Source organism: Tachypleus tridentatus, chromosome 10 (genome assembly GCF_004210375.1).
Source record: "Tachypleus tridentatus isolate NWPU-2018 chromosome 10, ASM421037v1, whole genome shotgun sequence".
NCBI classification, from domain to species: domain Eukaryota; kingdom Metazoa; phylum Arthropoda; class Merostomata; order Xiphosura; family Limulidae; genus Tachypleus; species Tachypleus tridentatus.
This window is the reverse complement of record NC_134834.1, coordinates 59,876,395-59,898,046: the sequence shown is the minus strand read 5'-3', so window position 1 is coordinate 59,898,046 and position 21,652 is coordinate 59,876,395. Positions and strand designations below refer to the sequence as shown.

The following is a 21,652-nucleotide window of genomic DNA, read 5'->3' as shown; positions in this document are numbered from 1 at the left end:
ATATTAAATTTATGACCTTTGGTCTTGACTACATGCTGTTCTGCTCTAGCAACTCGTGGTGTCAGTCAAAAGATGGCCCTCTATTTCATAGCAGGCTGCTCGCTGTTTTCCTGTCTGTGTGCAACCTATCTGGGCTGCAACTGTGAGTATTCAATCTGTAATTCCATTGTGATGATTTCCCATGGTTGTTTCTCATTGCTACTGAAGTATTCAATCTGTAATTCCATTGTGATGATTTCCCATGGTTGCTTCACATTGCTACTGAAGTATTCAATCTGTAATTCCATTGTGATGATTTCCCATGGTTGCTTCACATTGCTACTGAAGTATTTCTTTTAGAGATATGTAAGGTTTTTTTTTCCCTCTCTCTTTCCCATTGTACCTTATCATTGGGTATTTCAGTAAACCAGTCTATTTGGTATTTGTTCTTGTCCTTTATGTGATTATACTTTCAGTGGCTTCACTTGTTCTTGTTACATTATATTTCAAATTTCTTCTTTTCTACCATTAAGTAGGACATCTGTTTATGTATTTTGGTTTTTAAGCTATTGTACAAACTTCAAGTGTTTCCTTGGTAGCAAAACCACAACATGTGATTTGAATGGACTACAGAAGTTGCCTACACTCTCTGTTAATCCCTAAACGATAACTGTTTCTGGTAGTTGCAACTGCTTATTTCTTGTGTTTTGAGATGTTACCAGTTTGCTACATTGGATTCCTTATCAGCACTGTAGGAATTATTGAGGTATCTCTAGAGTGACTGATAGAAAAAAATAGCAGAAATTACTCATCTTGATCAAATCTTTATATTTGTTTAGCTTGTTACAGTTATGCTTCAGAAACTTGTAGTGTGGTATGTGCAACAGGAAGAATTTATAAGTTTTAGTGGAAGGTGTTTCTCTACGTTTGTTGTTCCTTTTACAAATCTCTGTGTAGAAACTCCTCCAGTAAACTGATCAATGCTTTATAATTTTTCTAGCAGTATCATTTTGTTGTTTCAGTTGAACTTGTGACATACAATGAAAATTATGTTTTTAAAACTATACATGTAAGAAACTTAAATTTTTCTTATATAAGGTTCAGTTAAAAATTAGTTATGTAATTTGCTTGTTAAAAATTAAAGAATGTAACATAATACTGATAATGAATATTGTTTTATTACAACAACAATCATAATTCCTGATTGTAATGCCAAAAAAGTCATTATGTTCTCAGGTAAATCAGAGCTTTGATTATCTGATAGTAAAACATTGTTGTGTATGTTCTGTGCATAAATAAATGGAATTTAAAAAGTGTTATCAAAACTTGATTCAGGCTAGAGTCAATATTTCAAACTAATGTTAAAACACTTTGCTAACAAAAACAAGACAGTGTCTTTGTTTTGATATAGATGAAAGTAAAATGATGAGAAACAAATGAAATTGGATGAAAAAGGAATTGAAATTGGGTGGATATACCTTTGAGATACTAAAATACTTTCCTAGTTGAGATTGTTCTTCTGTTGTTGACATGCAGCTTTAGATTCTGAATGTTCTTGACATAATGTGATTATTCACCAACTTACATAGAGTTCTTTATTTTTATACCTTCTATGTGACATACTGCATGTGTGTTCAGGAGAACCTACATAAGTTTTGCTTTCATGTTATAATCCAGATTTTCTTGTTGAAAGTCATGATGTTAACTTAGCTAACTATGAATTCTGAAGTCAGTATTAACTGTTACAAATGCTTCTTTAATATTGGATATCTTAAAGCTTCTTTGAAGGTCTTACTCATGCATTCTGACTCTCATGCAGGAAGAAGGTCATTGCTTCATTGTCAGCCCTTACTGATTATAATTTTCTGGTTGTTATTTTTGAATTTTTATTTGTGTCCCTGGTGGGTGTTATTGATATGGATGGTGAAAGTGTGCAACTCATCCTTTTTTTCATTATGGTGAACAATGCTGGTCTTTTAGCAACTGGAGAATTTTACCTAAAAAAGTAAAATGTTGTGGTCTAGGATTTCTTTTCAGCTTCCTCAGAAAAAATCCCCAGGTGGGATAGCAGTAATTCTTCAGATTTACTATGCTAATATCAGTGGTTTGATTTCCTTTTGTGGACACAATAGGTGGCTGATGTTGCTTTGTTATAACAAAAACACACATGCACACTCTTCAGAAAACTATTTTTTGTCTTTATTTTTGTAGAAAGCCTTATACCTGTACCAAACCGTCCTACTTAAAATTTGGGTTTTACAGAAGTAAACCACTATGTTCCACTTATTGTGCTACCTGCCATGACTTAACATAATTCTTATCCATGAAAAATGCTTTTTGTGTCCTGTCAGGACTCATTATTGTTATCTCATAAGTACTGATGAATCTTTTATGGGGTTTTGGAAGTTTTTATTGTACTTTTTGATTAATTGCATTCCTTGGATTTTGCTTTGGTTACATTAATAAATTGGTTTAGGGAATTTGCCCATCTTCTTTGGAGCGATGTTTATGAATGCTAAATCTCTTGCATATGAATTTCAGATTGCATCTTACCACATTTTCTGTATGGTGTTGATGTATTTAGTGGTCATAGTACCTTTCAAATGAAATTCTGCTGCCTGTCGTTTGGATGAATGAAGGTACATTAAAAAAGAATTCTGTGTATCACATTGCAGCCTATTGAGCTTCAGGATTCTTCAAGCTAAGTGGAATCACAAGCAGTTGAATTTATAATTTACTACTTATGTCTACACCTATGTTGCACATGGTAACCAGGATATGATTAAATTGACCATCAATGAATTATTGGTTGAAGTTTCATTCAATTAAAAAAAAAAAAAAAGTTGTTGTCTTTCTTTATATTGCAAGATTCAGTGTTTCAGTAAATTCGTCTAGTTATAACTTGTGTATGTTACATATATATACCCCAGAACTTGTCCTTGACAAAATATCACCCTTTGCACATCTGTTTCATTAGAGGGTTCATTGACTTTTTTGTTTTGTTTCTATATAATATTTATATTTTGGGTTACCATACTTGATCAAGCCTTTCATTTGTTATAGTTTGGATTGTTATTTTTCAACTTAAAAAGTCCAGTTTTTGGTGAACTAGTGGTCTTTATAATTCTTTTTAACTTCCTTCTCCATCTCAGTATAGATATTTTGGATTTTATTATTTCAGGGGTAAATATATCTGATATGAATTAATTTCAAACAGGTAATTAACTAAAAAAATATTTTCACCTACCTTTCCATTATCAGGAGATATATGATTTTTTCTTGACAGTTGTTACTGGGAAATTAGAATTATGATAGAAAAGCAGAGCTCGTATGTGTTCTCTTGATGTAAAGTACAATGAGCTATAGGAGAGTGGAAAATCTGGGTAAACTGAATGATTTTCTGCATTGTGTTAAGGACATTTAATTTGTAAAGTTACAAGGTTGTTGAGAGTGTGAGAGCATTTCAACAGAAAAGGTTTTTGATATTTCAAAGGTAGGTTGAGTGCCTGTTTGAGATTCAGTTTCAAAATGTTAAATTTACTTCTGGTTTCAGAAAAAAAATCATGACACTTAGGATTTGCTATAAAACCTCTTTCAGGAAACTCAGTTTCTCATGCTTGATTTCCTCATAAAGTCATCTCAGAACACTCATATTCGTGATGAAGAGGACATGCATTGAAAGTTTAGAGGAATCAAATAATGGTGTGCCAGTTGCTCAGATCAGAACTTATTGGAAGTATCTTCTGTTTAGAAAAGCAACATAAAAAGTAACTACCACATCTCAAAACTATTAAATAACACCAGTCATAACATTAAAAAATATATTGTGAATTACTCTAAAAAAATAAATATAGGAATCAAATATTAGTATTGAAGTATTTCATCATTTCTGTTCAATTGAAGTATATATAGAAAACATGAAAAAACTGTTACAAATGTATCGGTAAAAGCAGGAAACAAAATTTTGTACTTACCATATAGCCATATTGGTAACAATCTTTTAATTTTTTGCTTCTTAATTATAGAGAAATAAAAGAGCAAAAATAAATACAAAATGATAAAGGTTCTATAATAAATTTAAGTACAAGAAAGTTGAGTATTCACCTCTATTTTCATACTAAATTACACCTGGATGAAGTTGTAAGGTATCTATGTGGCTTCTGTCAATTTATATATCCTTGGTGATAATATTTATTATGATAATTTCATAATCTTCAAATATGAGCCTTGTTAGGATTGTGCAAGTAACTGAACTAACTAATGGTGAGCTACTAGATTAAAAATAATTCAGATATTACAAATTTATTACAGCTAAGTTTAGAATAAATTTTGTTCAGTTTTTAATTTACAGTAATTAAAATAAATGGTACAAATGGGAAAGGAACTAGAACAATAAAGAAAATACTGTGTTTTTGTGGAACAGTATTTATATTTTGTGTTTTATAAGAGGTATTTCAGGTAATGCATGAAAAATATAAAGTTCCAAAACATACCTCTGCTGACACTTGCAGCTATTAGTTGACCACCTAGGAATTGGTCTGATTTTTTCTCACTTGCTCCAGTTTTTTAAACCCCACTTGATTGCCCATGGCAATATTTGTCTCACGATATTATTTACCTGTGTCAATGCATCCTCTCTCCTGGTACTGTATATAAGCTCCTCAGTCACATAATTTTAGCACTTTTCTTGATGAAGTGTCACTAATGGGTTTCTCAGTATTGTTAACATTTGAAGTTACTCTGAACATACCATGTTATCTAGGTGAATTTTGTAATAATGATCATAGCAGTAGTATTAAAACAAATATATTTTTTCATCTTCTGATTAGAAAGCTACTTACAGTATGCACTTCCAGTTTATTATGTCCAGCACAGAAGCAGATTGGGTCTCTCATCTCCCACCTCTGATATCTAGCATTGCACAACAACTGGGGGGAGAGCCTCTCTCAGTTGAGACTGTCAGTGATCTCATTCTTTGTAAGATGTAGACATACATTTGGATCTGTGGTGGTATTCAGGGGATTCTGAGGCTGTAATTGAGGGCAATCTTTGAAATTTTGAGGAAACTTTAGATTTGCTTTTTCCTGTGTTTTCTTATAGTTTATTGGATTTTCAGCCCACTGTGGGACTAATAAGTTTGCAAACTCACAGTACTAGATTCCATTACCTAGGGTGGATGCAGCAGTGTTTGTTCTAACAAAACAATGTACTTTACCAAAGAAAATGCTTTTCCAGTCAGTGATCATCAACACAGTCTTTAAATGACTTATGAAAGATGAAAAGGTGACCACTTTAGCTATAATTGTCAGCAGAAGTAAGTATGTTTTGGAAATTAACATTTTTCTAAATTAAAAATGTATTTCCAATAATACTTACCTTTGCTCTTCCACCCTCCAGTGTTTGTGACTGGGATGGTGTCAGTCTTGAAAAAGTGATAAAATTATCTGAATGAGGTGCCTATGTGTAGAATAACAGAATAGAGAGCCCATTGATATAGGATGAGATTATCATAAGACAAATATCACCAAGATAAATTGAGTGTAGCAAAAGACTGGAGCAAATGAGAAAAAACTGGACCAGTGCTTAGGATGAACAAAGAGGATACCCTGGTAGTCAAGTAATAGGAATAAGTGTCAGCAAAGGTAAGTATTTGTGGAAATACATTTTAAATTTAGGAAAAATTTAACTTTTGAGACAGCTATTTGTGGAATAATAGATTTGTACTTGTACAGCATTTCATTTCTAACATTGATACATGATCGCATACTTGCATATATTACTAGAGATTCCATGGCATCTGAGTCAATTTAAATATGTGTACATTTCTTGTAAGTCAAATTAATGTAAAATAATAATTCTTGGTTGTGTTAAAGTAAAGTTGCAATAACTGGAATAAGTTCCGCATTTCATTTTAAATGACTTTATGTGAGACTTCTTAATTAGACAACTTTTTTCGATGAAAACCAATTCAACTATAGATTTACCAACTATTTCAGAAATAATAAATAATATTTTATTACAAATGTTCTTAAGTTGTAATTGTCAGTTTGGCATCTACCCCTTTGCATTTTAATGCTCTATGCATGAACTTGCAATTTTTATTTATATGCTTTGAATATCTTTGGTAGGTATGAGACTTTTAATAAAAAACAAAATTTGTAATTTTAGGTGTGAAATTATTAAATTATTTCAAATTTAAACTTCTTGGTTACTAATTTGAAAATGTCTTTCAGTATATGTTTTAGTTAAGTAATGTGTACAAGTAGATTTATTACAACTGTAGCAGTTATTATACTATTTTATCATAGCTATTGTTTCAATAAAATGAATTTGGCCACAGATAAAAGAAAACATATTCAATTCCTTTCAGCAAATTAAAAGTTAAGAATTATACATGTTACACAGGCTCAACTTCATCTAGAACTGAAGTCCATTTTATAGCTTTATAGTAGTAATTGATTGAAAAATAAAATATTTAAACCCAAATATAACAAATTATGCAAATACTACATTTTTTTTAATTACCATGCACTATTAAATGAATTGAAGGTTTACTAAATTCATTAACTTGAGCTTTTAGTCTCTTTTACATTTAGTTGAAAGAGTAAATTTTAGCTCCTGCTAATGAAACATTTTGTTTTATGTATAGAATAATTACAATAAGTCTGTGAAATTTTTCAGAAATTACGAAAACTGGAGAAACCCAAAGGACCAAGAGGACCATTTTCTCTCTATGTTTCATCATGCATGTTGGAAAGAAGAAATGCGCCAATTGTGGTAAGCATTTACTTGTACCTTTATCACAGTAAGACTATGGTTGCTGGTAGTTAATACATTTTATGTTAATTTTTTGCCATTATGAGATGAAATTAAAAATTGTATTTTGTCATATAATAGAATACTGGAATTGATGTTAATGGTTTTAATGGTGTATTTTTTACTTGAAATTTAATGTTTCTTTTAACTGATTCAGAACAGGACCACTTAACTATATAAAAACCAATTGATGAATCACCATGGCATCTGAGATAATTTAAATACATGTATATATCTTACAAGTCAAATTAATGTAAAGTAATAATTCTTTTTTTTGATGAAGCAAAGTTGGAATACCTGGAATAAGTTCCACATTTCATTTTCATTCCACTGTGACCAGTGTTTGCAATTTCCTTACTAATTTTGCTAATTAAAATGGAAATGCACAGTAAATATTATCAGTTGGGTTTTTCTATTATTCATTTTCTTTATTTTCATTAAATACCAAATGAAATGCTTGTTAAATTGAAATTTTAAATAGCATGTATAAAATCAAAAATACAAACTAATGTAGATTAGATGTAAGGCTAATTACTTGTTTCTTTAATTCTGAAGTTTGATAGAATTATGTGAGAAATCATGAGAAATTATTTTCATGTCAAAAATATGCCATAAATATTTGTCCTAGTTTAGTCAGACAGTATCATGTTTCTTATAAGGTGGTAAAAATAACAAAAGTAAATATTTACAGTATTGCATATTTTAAATAAGTTGATAAATGAATCTTACTTGTATTTACTATCATATATTTTAATTAGTTACAACCATACATCTTACAGCCTCAGATGTTTTTGAAAGGTTGATGAACAATAACTGTGCTTCTGTTTAGTCTTAAATATTACATTTTGTTAATTAGTGACAAGTAATTATAACAAGATGTTCTTAATCCATTCAAACATATATATTATGTGATAAGTTATTATTATTCTTGTAGTGTTAGTAAAGGATTTTCTTGTTTTTAGTGTAACACTGAAATACTGTTTAAAATTCTAACATCAAGAAACCTGTTATTTGCAGCAATATGTGAAAGGTATGTCTGAATACTGGAACAGTATGTCAGAAGAGGATAAAGAGGTTAGTATTTCTTCAAAATGATTATGATTCTGGTAAAGTCAGGGAATTTGAAAAAGTTTCTAGAAAATTAGAGGAAATTGATAAAGCATCCCAAAATCTGACAAAGTGATGTTAAATTATTTTACTCACCTTTTTATGTCTCAAAACATGTACAAACCATGTTGTATTGTAGAGAGATCTAATACGTATAAAAGTCTTTTGGTGATACTTTGTTTGTCTTAGTCACAGTGTGTGTGTGTACGAGATCTGTTCAAAAAATACGCAGACTGACGTCATAAAACAAAATGTACTTTATTTAGAAGTTACAGGTCTGGGACCCATTCAAAGTACTCTCCTCCCCAACGCACACACTTATCCCAACGGTGTTTCCACTTGTTGAAACAGTTCTGGTACGCTTCTTTTGTAATGTCCTCCAGCTCCTTCGTCGCATTTGCCTTAATCTCGGGAATCGTCTCAAATCATCTTCCTTTCAAGGGTCTTTTGAGTTTGGGGAACAAGAAAAAATCTCAAGGAGCAAGGTCAGGTGAGTAGGGGGGGTGGGGAAGAACAGTGATCGAGTGTTTGGCCAAAAACTCACGAGTTCTGAGGGCTGAATTTCGCAGCAATGAGGTGCATCTTCAATTTTTCGGTCAAAATCTCGTAAAAAGATCCAACTGATATCCCACACTCTTCAGCAAACTCCCTGACAGTCAGACGTCGATTTGCCCGCACCAAGGTGTTGATTTTGTCGACGTATGGGTCGTCAGTTGACGTGGAAGGACGTCCAAGACACTCATTATCTTCAATGGACTGTCGACCATCCTTAAAACGTTCATGCCACTTGAAACATGCCGTATGCTTCATAGCAACATCACCGTAAGCTGTGTTAAGCATAGCAAAAGTTTCAGTCGCAGATATTTCAAGTTTAACACAAAATTTCACAGCAAGTCGTTGCTCCTTCAGGTCATTCATTCTGAAATCCGCTAAACGAAAAAATCACACTTCACTTAAAACCGCGTAGCTAATACACAAATGAAGATATCTGCAATCGGGAAATGGCATCATAATCAGCTGATCTGTGCGAAGCTAGTGATACCAAGTGGATTCCCCTGGAACCAACTGGAGCCGCGCAATTCAAACAGTCCGTGTATTTTTTGAACAGCCCTCGTATATAATACTTCAAATTTTCACAAAGGCTGGCTTGACCTTTATGTTTGTAGGTCATTTTATTTTATGTATATATTTACTTGATGTAGATATTTAAAGGTTCTTTGAAAGTTTTAAAAATATTTAGCTTAGAGGTTAGTGACCATAATTTGTATGTTTTTATTATGTTTTGTGAAGTTTTTCAGTTTTACTGTTACTTTTTTGGATAAAAATATCTTTTTTTTCTTTTGTTGTTTCAAACATATTGCCATTATTCTTAATTTATGAAAATGCTTGAAATTAATTTAAGGCTTGAATTTTTATCATAAATCTTAAGTTATTTGTTTTTTGATACTTTTAGTGTTTAAACTGTCATTTTTAGATTACATAAAGTATTTAAGAAAGTATGTTCTGGTATGTCTAAAATATCATTGGATTTGTGGTATAGTCAGAATAAACTGAGTGTTTGATAAGATTTTAATAATCTTATATAAAAATCATGAAATATAGCATGATAATAGTTTACTGCTGATTAGTATCTAATATTTATAAAAGCCAGTTATCATTCTGTGTGTGTGTATGGCACTCACATTATCAGTGATTTTCAATTTAACTTTGTACCATTTGTATTGATTTATTATGGTCTGGTATAGGCAAGTGGTAAGGGTGTTTGACCCCCAGTCAGGGGTTTGAATCCTCGTTCCACCCAAACATGCCATTTCAGTTCTGGAAGTGTTATAATGTGATGGTTAGTCCTACTATTCATTGGTAAAAGAGAAGCCCAAAAGATAGCTCTTGTAGCTTTACACAAAATTCAAAACTAAACTAGAATTATTTTTTTAAGAATGTACTTGAAAATATTTTTCCAATTTTCCAATGTGTGGTGGTTGTTCTTTTATCATGAGAGGAAAGTTTGATGATGAAAGCTTGCTGAAGAAAAGGTGTGGACCCATGTTTATTTTATTTTGTACAAAACTTCAACTTGTCAGTATTTGATAGATTGGGCAAAGCTAGTTTAATTAGTTATGGTGTTAGGTTAGACTGAATATTACTTTATAAATAAAAGTGCATTTTATTCTGTACCTCAAGTTATATTAGTTTCTTTTGTTTTCATGTGTTCTGGAGTTTTTGTTATCTTTTATACTCATGTTACATTTGAAGTGGTATTAATTAGGAAGAATTATGAGGAAAATTTGAAATATATGCACGTGTAAATGCTTATGGGAGACTAAAATTTTGCATGGAAAGTTAGGGAACAAATTTTGGAAAGAATTTGGCCAACTTATTCTTTCTGTTAGAGAAAAAATAATTTTTTTATGATATGATTGCCTGCACTTGCAGAGGCACTGTAGAAAGAATCTATTAATGTTCCATTTGTGTTGGAATCAAATGTTTTAGTTCCTGAATAAAGATATTCATCTGAACATGGCTAATGATTAGATCTGAGATTTGGACTCTAATAATTTAAATAATTAAAAACTTCACAAAGAATAAAATTGTGAATTTAAATTCCACCTTGTTGCAGTTTTGTTTTGTTAAAAAATTTTGTATTGCCCAAAGATAGTTGACACAGTTGAAAAATACAGCACTAAAGATTTACTATATAAATTAATAAAAGTATTATTAAAAACAGTTCAACTGTATGAGTTATAATTTAGTTTTCCTATTACTTTTTAATATTTCAGTAAATGTTGTATAACAATTTTTATCACAACATGTAATATCTACATTTCAGTACTCCATTGTTGTCAGTCCTTAGCACATTCATATTGTTCTTTCTCCTTTCTTAACAGCAATTAGTGACTCTTCTGTAATATACAAGTGCCAGTTTTTCTTAATTTGTTCTTCATCTCTCTAGTAATTAATGTTATTTATAATTGAAATTGTGTTTTTGATATTTCCTTTTTCTTTTTAAAGTGTTACAAGACTGGACTTTTTGGTAATAATTTTTATTTCTTCTCATGTACTTTCATAGATTCTTTTTTCCTTTTGTGTTTGCTACCTACTTTTTTTTTACAGAGTTATTCCTGATTGAGATGTTATTACTAAATGTTACGCTTTCTGCTAGTTTTTGGTCTGTTATCTATAACAAAAATACCCCTTGTAATTCCTTTTATATTCAGGGTGTTAAGGAGCATGACTGGGTGATACTGTTCTAGTAATTGTATTTTGTCTTTCAAGGTTTGTGACACTCAGAGTTTTTCAGCTGTATAGATGTGTTTACCCACAAAGCTTGTTAACATTTTTTTATGGAGGCATGTTTTGATAACTTAGACATGTTATTTGAAAAATAAACAAACACAAGAAACAAAAAGAGGCTTAGTTCACTCTGTCTGAAAATAACAGCAGTCTTTTTATTTATTTTATAGCCAATGTATCCATCTTAAGTAAAATAAAGAGAGTTGAGTATATTATTTAAAAGTATTTTTGGAGTCTTACCACACCTCCCATTGGAATGCTCTGTGATTTAACTTAGAATGCTGGTTTTATTATGTCCTCTTTCATTTTGTCATTGCACCAGTGATTGAGGCCTATGTACCCTTGTCATACCTTGCCAGCTGTTAAAGAAAAAATAAGGAATGACACTTTAATGGCTTACCTTAGTTAGGAATTAATGTTTCTGTGTTTCTGATGTTTTCTGAGGCTTCTCAGTAGAGCCATCTACTACTTTTATGATGGCTGTCAGCTTTTTGATGGTGACTGGTGCTACCACCATTGTGTATCAGGTGGTTGGTTTCATTTTGATCTCAGATCCAGAATTCCTGTCTTGTTGCCTCTATTCCTTCAATTGAGCTTGCTTCATCTTTGAACAAAAATGATTGACTGTTTTCACACCTACTTTTGATTCTGATACCCTCTTCCTAACAAGAATAAGATGACCCTATTTGCACAATTAGATCAAAATGAGCATTTCATAATGTATTAGCAAAGATGGTAATAAAACATAGTTCATATATCAAAGTTTTATATATTAAGTCTTAATATCTTAATTTCAAAAGGAAATATTTAAATAACTTTATAATCTTCTGTCTCATGAACTGGATCATCTCCCTTATAATCTGCTTCACTCCATTCTAAAGTTGTCAGAGGCCAACTAATCAGAAACTAAGGTTATAGATTTTGACAGACTAGAGTGTAAAATTTGAACCTCCTCCTTTTGAATCAGTAAATAAAATTCTGTCATTCACCATTGAACTCCTCCCATCTAGTCATAGCTTTGAACAAACTTATAAGTGCCATTTTTCTTTCTTTTATAGATGTGTTTATGTCCAATAGAAAGAGGATTTTGTTCCTTAAAAGAATCTGCTAATGATTATTTTATTTTGGTTTGAATTGTGGATGGTTATTTCCAGATGGTTTATATATGATCCTCATTGTTAAGCTATGAACAGCTAATAAAATTTCTTTAACTTAGAAAGCCAATTCAATGCAGTTCATTGCAATAGGTAAAGTAGACTAAAATTAAGCTTACTACAGTTAGATATTTGAACCATTATTCTTTGTGAAGGAATCAGTTCTGATGCCTTTTGCACTTTAATAATATGCCTAGTCATCTTTTTGTCATCAGCAGTGGGCAAACTTTTTTTAGATATATTTCTTTTAAGTTAGTATTGGTTGTAGACAGTAATGGCAACTGATCAGTGGAACAGCATTAGAAAATAACTTATTGAAAATCAACAGAAATCATTATTCTATTCTTCTGCTACTGTCTTCATAGATTACACTAATCATGTGACCATTAGAGTTTCCATACTGTAACTTTTAGTATGTATTGTTTATCTTTGGGAAATTTTTGCTTTTAATTAACACTACAGGTATTTTGTTGTCCCAAAATTCAGAATTTTTAATTCAGATTTTTACCAAAGATTTGTATGTGGATATGTTGATTGCTCCAAGTGCAAAGTGATTTAGGTGTTAAGATTAAAAAAATACTTCATCTGATATTTTCAAATTTCATTTGCATAATCTATAAAATCTTTTAAATAAATATCAAATTTTTAAAGAAAAACTTAATTTATACCTATTATTTTATCTACTCTTATTCTATCTGGTCAATCAACTTGACTGCCCTCTTAACCACCATAAAATTTTAAAGACTGAGAAATTTGAAGTAAAGTGAATAGTCAGAGGTAGAAATATTCTAAATTTTCAGCAGGATACATGTCCTGTTGGACAGTGAAACTTGCCGGACTTTTTAAATTTTAGCAGGACACCTCAAAATTGTCACCGAACATTACCGAAAACAAGAAATCAAGTAGAGACAATAATTATATAAAACAGAATCATTTTATTTATGGCATTGAAACATTATTTCAAAGCAAGTGGCAACAAGCCTTGTATCCATTAAAAATGACACATCAATCAAACTGGTAGATTTAGTCATTCAGCACTAAGACATCAGCTGATGTAGACTCAGTATCTCTATTGTCTCTGCGTGCGTGAGTTCCACGTGGACTCGAAAATTGTCTGGTTTTTTTAACTGTCCTTTTACCAGGATTCTACAGACTTGCACAGTAATTCTGTGCTTACAAGATCACAGGCCTTATTCTTAGCTAATTTTATTGTCATCAAGTTATCAAGAGAATCATTTATTAGTTTGGACTGCGAGTCATCCTTAATAACTGCCATCTGGGAAAATCCACATTCTGGTTCAGCAGATGGCACAGAAATCACGTGCATGAGGCATACCAAAGCCAACACTGTTGATCCATGGAAAGGTTTACCGTCATCAACAGTAATTTGACTTAAGATGTGGGCCCACAATCCACTTGCACTAATAGCCAGGGACTCATCTGATTAGGCAAATGTCATGGCTTTGAGAAGTGTCTCATGTAAGTCAGCTTGGCAAATATCAGCTGCAATGTTAAAACTCTAGAGAGCACCAAAGTGATCCAATAGTGTCTGGAGTTCATTATGGCTATAAGATGACAATGCTTCCTTGCTTTTAGGCCAGTTGCTTGGTTAAAAATTTGAAAGGCACCAATAAAATCCTTATCAAATTCTTCAACTCTCTCATTCAAATATGTGACAATTTTACTTATGAAGATGGCAGTTTCTTCAGCCACAGAGTGAGCAACTGTCTCTTTTGTGGCACTTTTTGAGCCTGTGGCTCTTGTCTGACCACTAATAGCAATCACCTTTCCTTTAAGTAACCACTTTCCAGTTTGTTCACATGTTGTGAGCTCTTTAACAATTTTTTGGGATCTCTCAACATAATTCAGATTGCCCAGCTTCTCTTTGCAAACAGCGAGTTTGTCAGAAGAAATGTTCACAGAAGCAGAATTGTCTTGCATTTTGAGACTAAGATGTCAAAACAAGCAGAACTGCCAAGAGTATGTTCATGTACAGGATGAATTTAAGACTTGTCAAAGTACTGTATAATCCTACAGCTTCCTGTCCATGTTCCCCTTTGTCATGCAGCTTTACTTGATACAAATGCTCTGCTAAAGCTGGCCAGTTATGAGAAACTGACTCCAGAGCGCATTCTTTGTAGGTCACCCACTGGGTTCCTGTCTCTTTTGTTGGCTTTACCAGCTTCTTTGAGGCCAGCACAGTTCTGTGATGAATTGTCATAAAACTTCCATAGGTTTTCTAAAAAGGTTTGGATACTATCAAGTTAAGGGATGTCCTTGATGGTTTTCTTAATTGCAAGTTCCAATCTGTGACTAACACAGTGGATCCCTATCAAATAAGGTTTTTGCACCTTCAATCTGTTGACAAGTCCTTTATTTGTTCCAAAATTGACAGCTGCCCCATCAGCTGTCAGGCATACAATTGATTCAAGCCAGTCAGGAAACTTGCCATATATGGACAATGCTGCAAGTACAAAAAATTAGTACCCAATATTAGTTACTTTCTGAAAAAAAAAAAAATGCAAATTTGTACTTTGGAAAATTCAATTGCTCCATTATCTATTATGCTGGTTGTGCTAGGTTAAGCTCCAATTCTGTCAGTGATAAATACATGGTTCTTTGTTTAAATCAATTGAAAAATGCTTGAGTTTTCACTGATGTATATTAATAATGAAATGACTATGTAAACCTGAATTAAAACACAAATGTACATGAAATATTGTCTATTTAATTTTTCTTAATTAGGAATCCAGAATAAATCCAGAAAATTCTCATCACAGGTAATTAAGAAACCTTTACCTGAACTAAGTGCCTGTAGCAAGTGTTCAGAATCAGCATTCTCAACTGACTGCAGGCACAGGAAGTGGGTTACTGGGTAACAGTCACTGTCCAAGTATCTTACATAGACTATCTCCTGCTCAATGTTGGCAGTGTCTGTTGAGCTGTCAGTCATAATGCCAAAGAATAATGAGGTGTGCAGATGAGATCTGACATTAATTCCAATTGTTTCTGCAATATACTTCGTAAAGATAACTGCTTGTTTGTTATTGGCATAATGTTCTTTAAGTTCATACCAAAGTTGTGCTCCTGCAGCAACAAAAGCTCTTGAAAATTGCTGAATGGTTTAGCATTCAAAGCCATGTAAAGGGCAGTCCTGAACAGCACAAGCAAATAATCTTTCTCAGTCTGGTTACGTTTGCTAAATTCTTTCATCATGGGAGTTAAATCAGGTATTTCTTTTGCTGTCTTAGCTTGACAACTTAGACTGTGGGCATGACTGTTTTCATGCTCCTTAACAGCACTTTCTCTCAGGTTGGAAGATCCTGTTATGAAGGTGTTCTTCTGCCTTCCACTACTTTGGTCATATTTCTGAGAAATTGAGCAGAACAGTCTGGTAGCGTTATTATATTCTTGCCATGGTCGGCCTCTATTCCATTCATCCTGGAAACAACGAGTAGGCTTAGTGCCAGTACCAGCAGTAACAGTTTTTGCTTTGCACTTGGGCTTGGGTCAACAAGCTTGGGTTTTTTCACTTGGGATTCCACAGTATTGTCTTCTGATTCATTAGTCTTGCTCTTGAAGCCAAACTGAAGTAAATCGTGAGACTTTTCCATTTTTTTTACTATCAGGTGCCGTGGTCAAATCATTGTGAATGTTTGGCAGTCACGTGACAGATAAGGCGACCTAAAAAGCGCATTTTGACCGTTTTTTTAAATTTGCTTTTTTTTTTGTCTTAAATTAAATCTTACATTTTGCAAGTTATTTTCCACTCATTATAGAATATACATTTAAGCAAAATCTTTGGACTGTGCATACACAGCTTTTGCCTCACTTATTTTTGAGGGGATGATGTATTTATGTCTGATATGTTAAGAATATGACCACCGGTCGCAATGTCCGGTGATAGATGGAAAAGTGCCGGTCAAACTTGATTTTTTAACGGACACGTCCAGCTTTAAATAGAAAATTTCGAATCCTGATAGTACTGTTCTTCCTTTTCAATATTGACCACAAAGTTCCAAAGTACTTCCACCAGAGAGTTTCTCCACCTATTTTCTGTTTTACTTTTAACAGCTGAGATAGAAACCTGTCAATAAAAAAACAATGAATCACTGCTTCTGCCATTGGACTATTTAGGAGACACCCTAATATGACAATTTCAGTAGCAAATGTTCTTGTGGCACAAATACAAGAACATTTCCACAAACATTATCATAATTCTGTCTCTGAGAAAGCATTGGAAGGAACTTTTTGACTTGTTTTATATACAATGGTTGTAATGAGAATTGTCTAAGTTAGTAAAAGTACGAGTAAGTGTTTATGAAATGGGCTATTTTAAATGAACTTGATAGGTATCTGGATGTTCAACATGAACTGTGCAAATGCTTATGAAGATGTATGTATATTAATTTTCAGTTATTCTTTATAAAATATGGAACAGTAAATAAAAGATATATTGAAACACAATTTCTAGAACTTACAATGTTGCAAAAAATTTATTTGTACTTGCATGTTTTCCTTGCTAAGCCTTGCTGTAAACCTTGTTTATTCTTTTAAGAAGAGGGCAAAATAGATTAATTCTTGTAGATTTCAAAAATACATTTTAGAAAACCAATAAAATTATCAAACTACTTTACTGGTACACATAAAAATTAGTATAGATTATCTGGCTTTCTAAGCTATATGTGGATTGAGAAAAATGTCATTTTTGTTTTGGGTTACAATTTATTCAACAGACTTCAGAATTTCCAGTCATGTACAAGTTACCTTTTTCAAGCCAGTTGTAAACAACTGCCAGATATATGTAATTTGGAATGTGCTCTTTCTATTGAATAAAAACAAGTACTTGAGCTTGTAAGCTTGAGTAGGCAAGTGGTTTTAATAAAATGAAATAGTGGGTAGAACTTCCCTTGTAGGTTTGCAAAATATACCAGTATCACTGCAAATCCAAAAGGTGAGAGGTCCTTATTTTGTATTTTAGCTTATAAACATCTGGCATTTGAGTTTATAATTTATTTTTAAACACTAGACATTGTATGGTAGGTATTATAAAATATCAACTCAAAAATAAGGCAAGAAGACAGGCAATATGATGCACAGAAAAACATATTTGTCATTTTGTTAATATTTTCTTTCAAATAAAGAAATTCAAACATATATAATAAAATTTGAATTACAAACTATCTTGTGATGCCAATTTTATTGACATACTTTGATGATAAAGTTCTTTAATTACATTTTGAAAGTGGTTCAAAAGTGTTGTGACCTGCACCTTTTAACCTGTTCGTTGAGAGATTTAATTGTTCTTGTAGGGACTAACAAACTGATCATAATATAACAATTACTTAACACATCACTTTATAAGTAGAGCAATACAGATTACATGTGAGGGTATGTTTGTACAATGATCAGTCAGCATGGGCTCACTTTAGGACTAAACTGTCAAACATCAATTTAACCCTTGCCAATTTAGCTTTCAAATAGTGAAGGATCAATAAAAGTTGTACTAAGGTGCTTTGAAACGATTATTTTACTTTGATACATAAAAATTGGAGTTATAAGAAACAAGTATAACATGATCAGCTGGTTACCTATTGTAATATTGTACTTTGTACCATTTACTTGGAATTCATTAAAGTGATATTTTAATAGTAAACATTTAAGGTACATGCACAATTTTCATGTAGTGTACAATTTGTTAAATCCAAAAGACATAACAATAAACAAATATTGGTAGCACTAAAGGTGGAATAGAGAAGCTTTTACTCACAGAATCCCATTTTTATAAATTTTGGCTCATGAATGACTTTTAAAGTTTTTGTCCCACAAGTCTTAAATTAAGGATGAGAAGACAAAATGCTCCACAGCTGTAATGAATGTTCTAAAGTAGTATTTGAGCTGAAAAAAACATTCTTGAAACTTTCATAAACTAAATAATATTTTAATAAGCTAATTAGATTTTTTGTAACTGCAAGAAAAATAACAGAAATGTAAAATTTATTAAAGAGTGACTGTGGGATAGACAGCATTTTACCAAAAATATTCATGCTGTGGTATTATAAGGAAAACAATATTTATGAACTTAGCTTTAATCGATTTTTCAAAGAAGGAATTTTTTCATTAAATGTTTTTCACATTATTTTCATATATATTTTTCTAATGTTTTATGACAGATATTTTACAAACAAGCAAAAGCAGACAAGGAACGTTACCTCACTGAAATGAATGACTGGGAAGCTCGAATGAGGCAAGAAGGTCGTGAAGATATCCTTGAAGAATTGCACAATTTGAGAAAAAAATCACATGTATCAAGGAAAATTGGGTCAAAACAAGGAGAAAATAAAAAGAATGCACAACTTGAAGAAAAATCAGGAAAATCTACCAGCAAAATAACTTCATCAGACTATGCTGGTGACTTTTTTACTGATGGTGAAAAGACCGAAGGAAAAAAAATGTCAAAAAACTGAATGGAACAGCACAGGACATTTCATTATTGAGATATCTATGGCAAGATGTAGTTTTGAAAGATTGGAAAGTCCCTTTTGCTGAACCCTTGTAGTGTGTTACAAAACTATTACTGAATTTTTTTTTGTAATGTAAAAGGGTTTGCAAGAAACCACTGAAAGATTAAATTGTATGTATTTTGAATGCAAACTGAGTTCTTCTTGAGTGTTTGAACTGGTACATTTGAACAGCCAAGTCTGATAAGCATAGAGAATGGTGTTTTAACAGTATTAATAGCATTTATTTGGTTTCAAGATTTCTATTTAAAACTGATAGTTGTTATAGAAATGGCTTTTTGTATCTTAACACTTTTTTTATATATATAAATTACTTTTTTAGAACTAATTTCTACAAACATGACATTACATGCTTTAGTGTTTTCCATAATTAATACATTTTACATTTATGTATGTTTTTCAAATACTAAATGGTAAATTCTGAAATAGTTCAAACTGGGATTAGTACTTTACATGGTGTAAAAAAACATTGGATTAAGATTGTAAATATGTTTAGCATGAATGTATGGGTAGTCAGAAATGATCATTTATACACAGTGATTATTTACATTATTTTCAATATTAGGCTTGAAAGTTTATTGAACCTTTTTATGTTTCTTGCTTGCATAAATGTTGATGGATAGGTTATGGTTAAAGTATAGTTGGCTAAGTCCCGGCAGTAAAACTGTCATCAGGTTATATACATGGTCTTCTGTGAGGCAAGGCTACTTTATGTTTTGTGCAGAAAATCTACACTTATGAGGAACTCTTGTAATTGACACAACTGCAGAAATTGTAGCCATCACTAAAAGTCTTAGTAGAGACATCACCATAGTCTATATCAAGTGGCTATAAGGATTCCTCAAAATTGTAATCAGCCATAATTCTGAAACTTGAACTTATTTGATGAAAATCATGACACAGTGATTTTTCTTCTCTGAGTACACTACAGCCCACTACACCTGAAGCTTCCATTTATACTTGTTGAAGCACCTGTCACATCCAAGGAACTTGACAGCATTCAAAACACTGTTAGGAAATGACACAAAACTTCACCTTACACATGATGTGCCAGTTTTTACATGTAGGTAATATTTTGGTATAGCAGATCTACGGTTTTGCTTTAATATCATCTTTAAAAATATAATGGACCCAGCATAGCTAGGTGATTAGGGCACTTGACCTGTAATCTGAGGGTCATGGTATCGAATTTCTGCCACACTAAATATGCTTGCCCTTTAAGCAGTGAAATGTTATAATGTGATGTTCAATCTCACTATTTGTTTGTAAAAGAGTTGGCAGTGTGGGTAGTGATGAGTAGCTGCTTTCCTTCTAGTGTTGCACTGTTAAATTAGTGGTGGCTAGAGCAGATAGCCCTTGTGTGGATTTGTGCAAAATTCCAAACAAACAAACTGAAAAATAACAATACAGTAGTAGCATGCAGAATAATGAAGTGTAATAGAACTATTTATCTTTGTATTATTTTATGATGATGGGCATTGAAGAATACATATGTAGTAACATCTGTGGAGGAAAGAACTTGTGAGTTTTTTTATCTGATATTTCCTTCCTTTAGTTTGGTTAGCTAACTTAGAAGAAGTTCATTCCTGGAGATGAAAAGTTTAGGAAAATAATGAGAAATACAACTGAAGTTAAGTTGAATCTTTGAATCCTATATCTTAAAGGTACATAGAGCCTGTGCTCAATTCCAATTTCATGTGGCACAATTGGATGACAGTGCTTTCACATTTTGACCTGGATGGCATGACAGTCCATTGCATAACACCCAGCTATTTACTGGTACCCATTGTATGAATATGCTTTAAATCCACAGTTTTTATAACTTGTAGAAAGTTTTAAGCATTAAGAGAAGTCACCCATACACCAAATACAGCATTCTTTAATGTTGAATATTTTTATACCATGTTTTTTCATCCACAGATTTTATAATTCATTCCAAAAATATTGTGTCTTATATTTGTTAAAATAGTGTAGTGGTAGAAGAAATCCTTTTGTTAGAAAATACAGTGTTGCTATATCAAGTTAAAATGAGATAAAATAGGAATGAATTATGCTGCAAGTTAAAAATTAAAATTGAACTCTAAATGTTGAGTTGTTTTAATTGAAAGAGAAGTAAACTAATGGTACAAAATTATTGTAGTAACTTAAAAGTGTTCTGGCAGTTTTTTAAAATTTATTTGGATCATACATTATAAATATGAGATTATTGGATAATAAGTATTGTGCTTGAGAAAATAATCCATTTCTGTGAGTCAGTGTTGCAAGCCTTACCAAGTGTAATTTAATCAAGCTTATTCATGTGTTATGTTATTACTGTATTTTATATATTTTTTAAGCTACCATAAAACTTGGCCAGTTCAAAGGCATGTAAGTCATTATTTATTGTCATTATTGAAGGGGAAAGCTCATGAAAACAGAACAAATGTTAAAAAAAATAGATGGTTTCATAGGGTTTAACAGTTCAATCAGGAAACAAACATTTTAAATTTGTAGGATTCACATTTTAGTGTTCTTAACATTAAACTGTTAAGAACCAAGTAATGAACGAGTATTCTGGTTTTGTAAGGCTGTAACTGAGGGGTAAAGAATGAATTAACAAACATCCTGGTTCTGTAGGGTTGTCATTCAACCAAGTCTTTTGTGATCTTGTACAGTTGAGAGCCAACTGTTAAGGATCAAGAAACAAACATCAACTTTTGTACAACTGACTGTGAAATGTTAAGAAGAAAATAAAAATTGGTTAAGTAGTTATCTTTTTAATCAATGCAATACTATCTGTATGGT

The 21,652-nt window shown here is 31.9% G+C and overlaps 1 protein-coding gene across 2 annotated transcripts in view; it reads left to right on the top strand.

Moving 5' to 3' along the window:
• Nucleotides 1–19,001, top strand: part of LOC143229377 (transcription factor A, mitochondrial-like) — a 37,874-nt gene extending 18,873 nt beyond the window's left edge. For both annotated transcript variants that reach the window (XM_076461616.1, XM_076461617.1), the window contains exons 5-7: nt 6,661–6,756; nt 7,813–7,869; nt 18,521–19,001. In XM_076461616.1, coding sequence (XP_076317731.1) covers nt 6,661–6,756; nt 7,813–7,869; nt 18,521–18,814 — 447 coding nt within the window. In that variant the 3' untranslated portion in view covers nt 18,815–19,001. The remainder of the gene's footprint in view (nt 1–6,660; nt 6,757–7,812; nt 7,870–18,520) is intronic.
• The last annotated feature ends 2,651 nt before the right edge of the window (nt 19,002–21,652 follow it).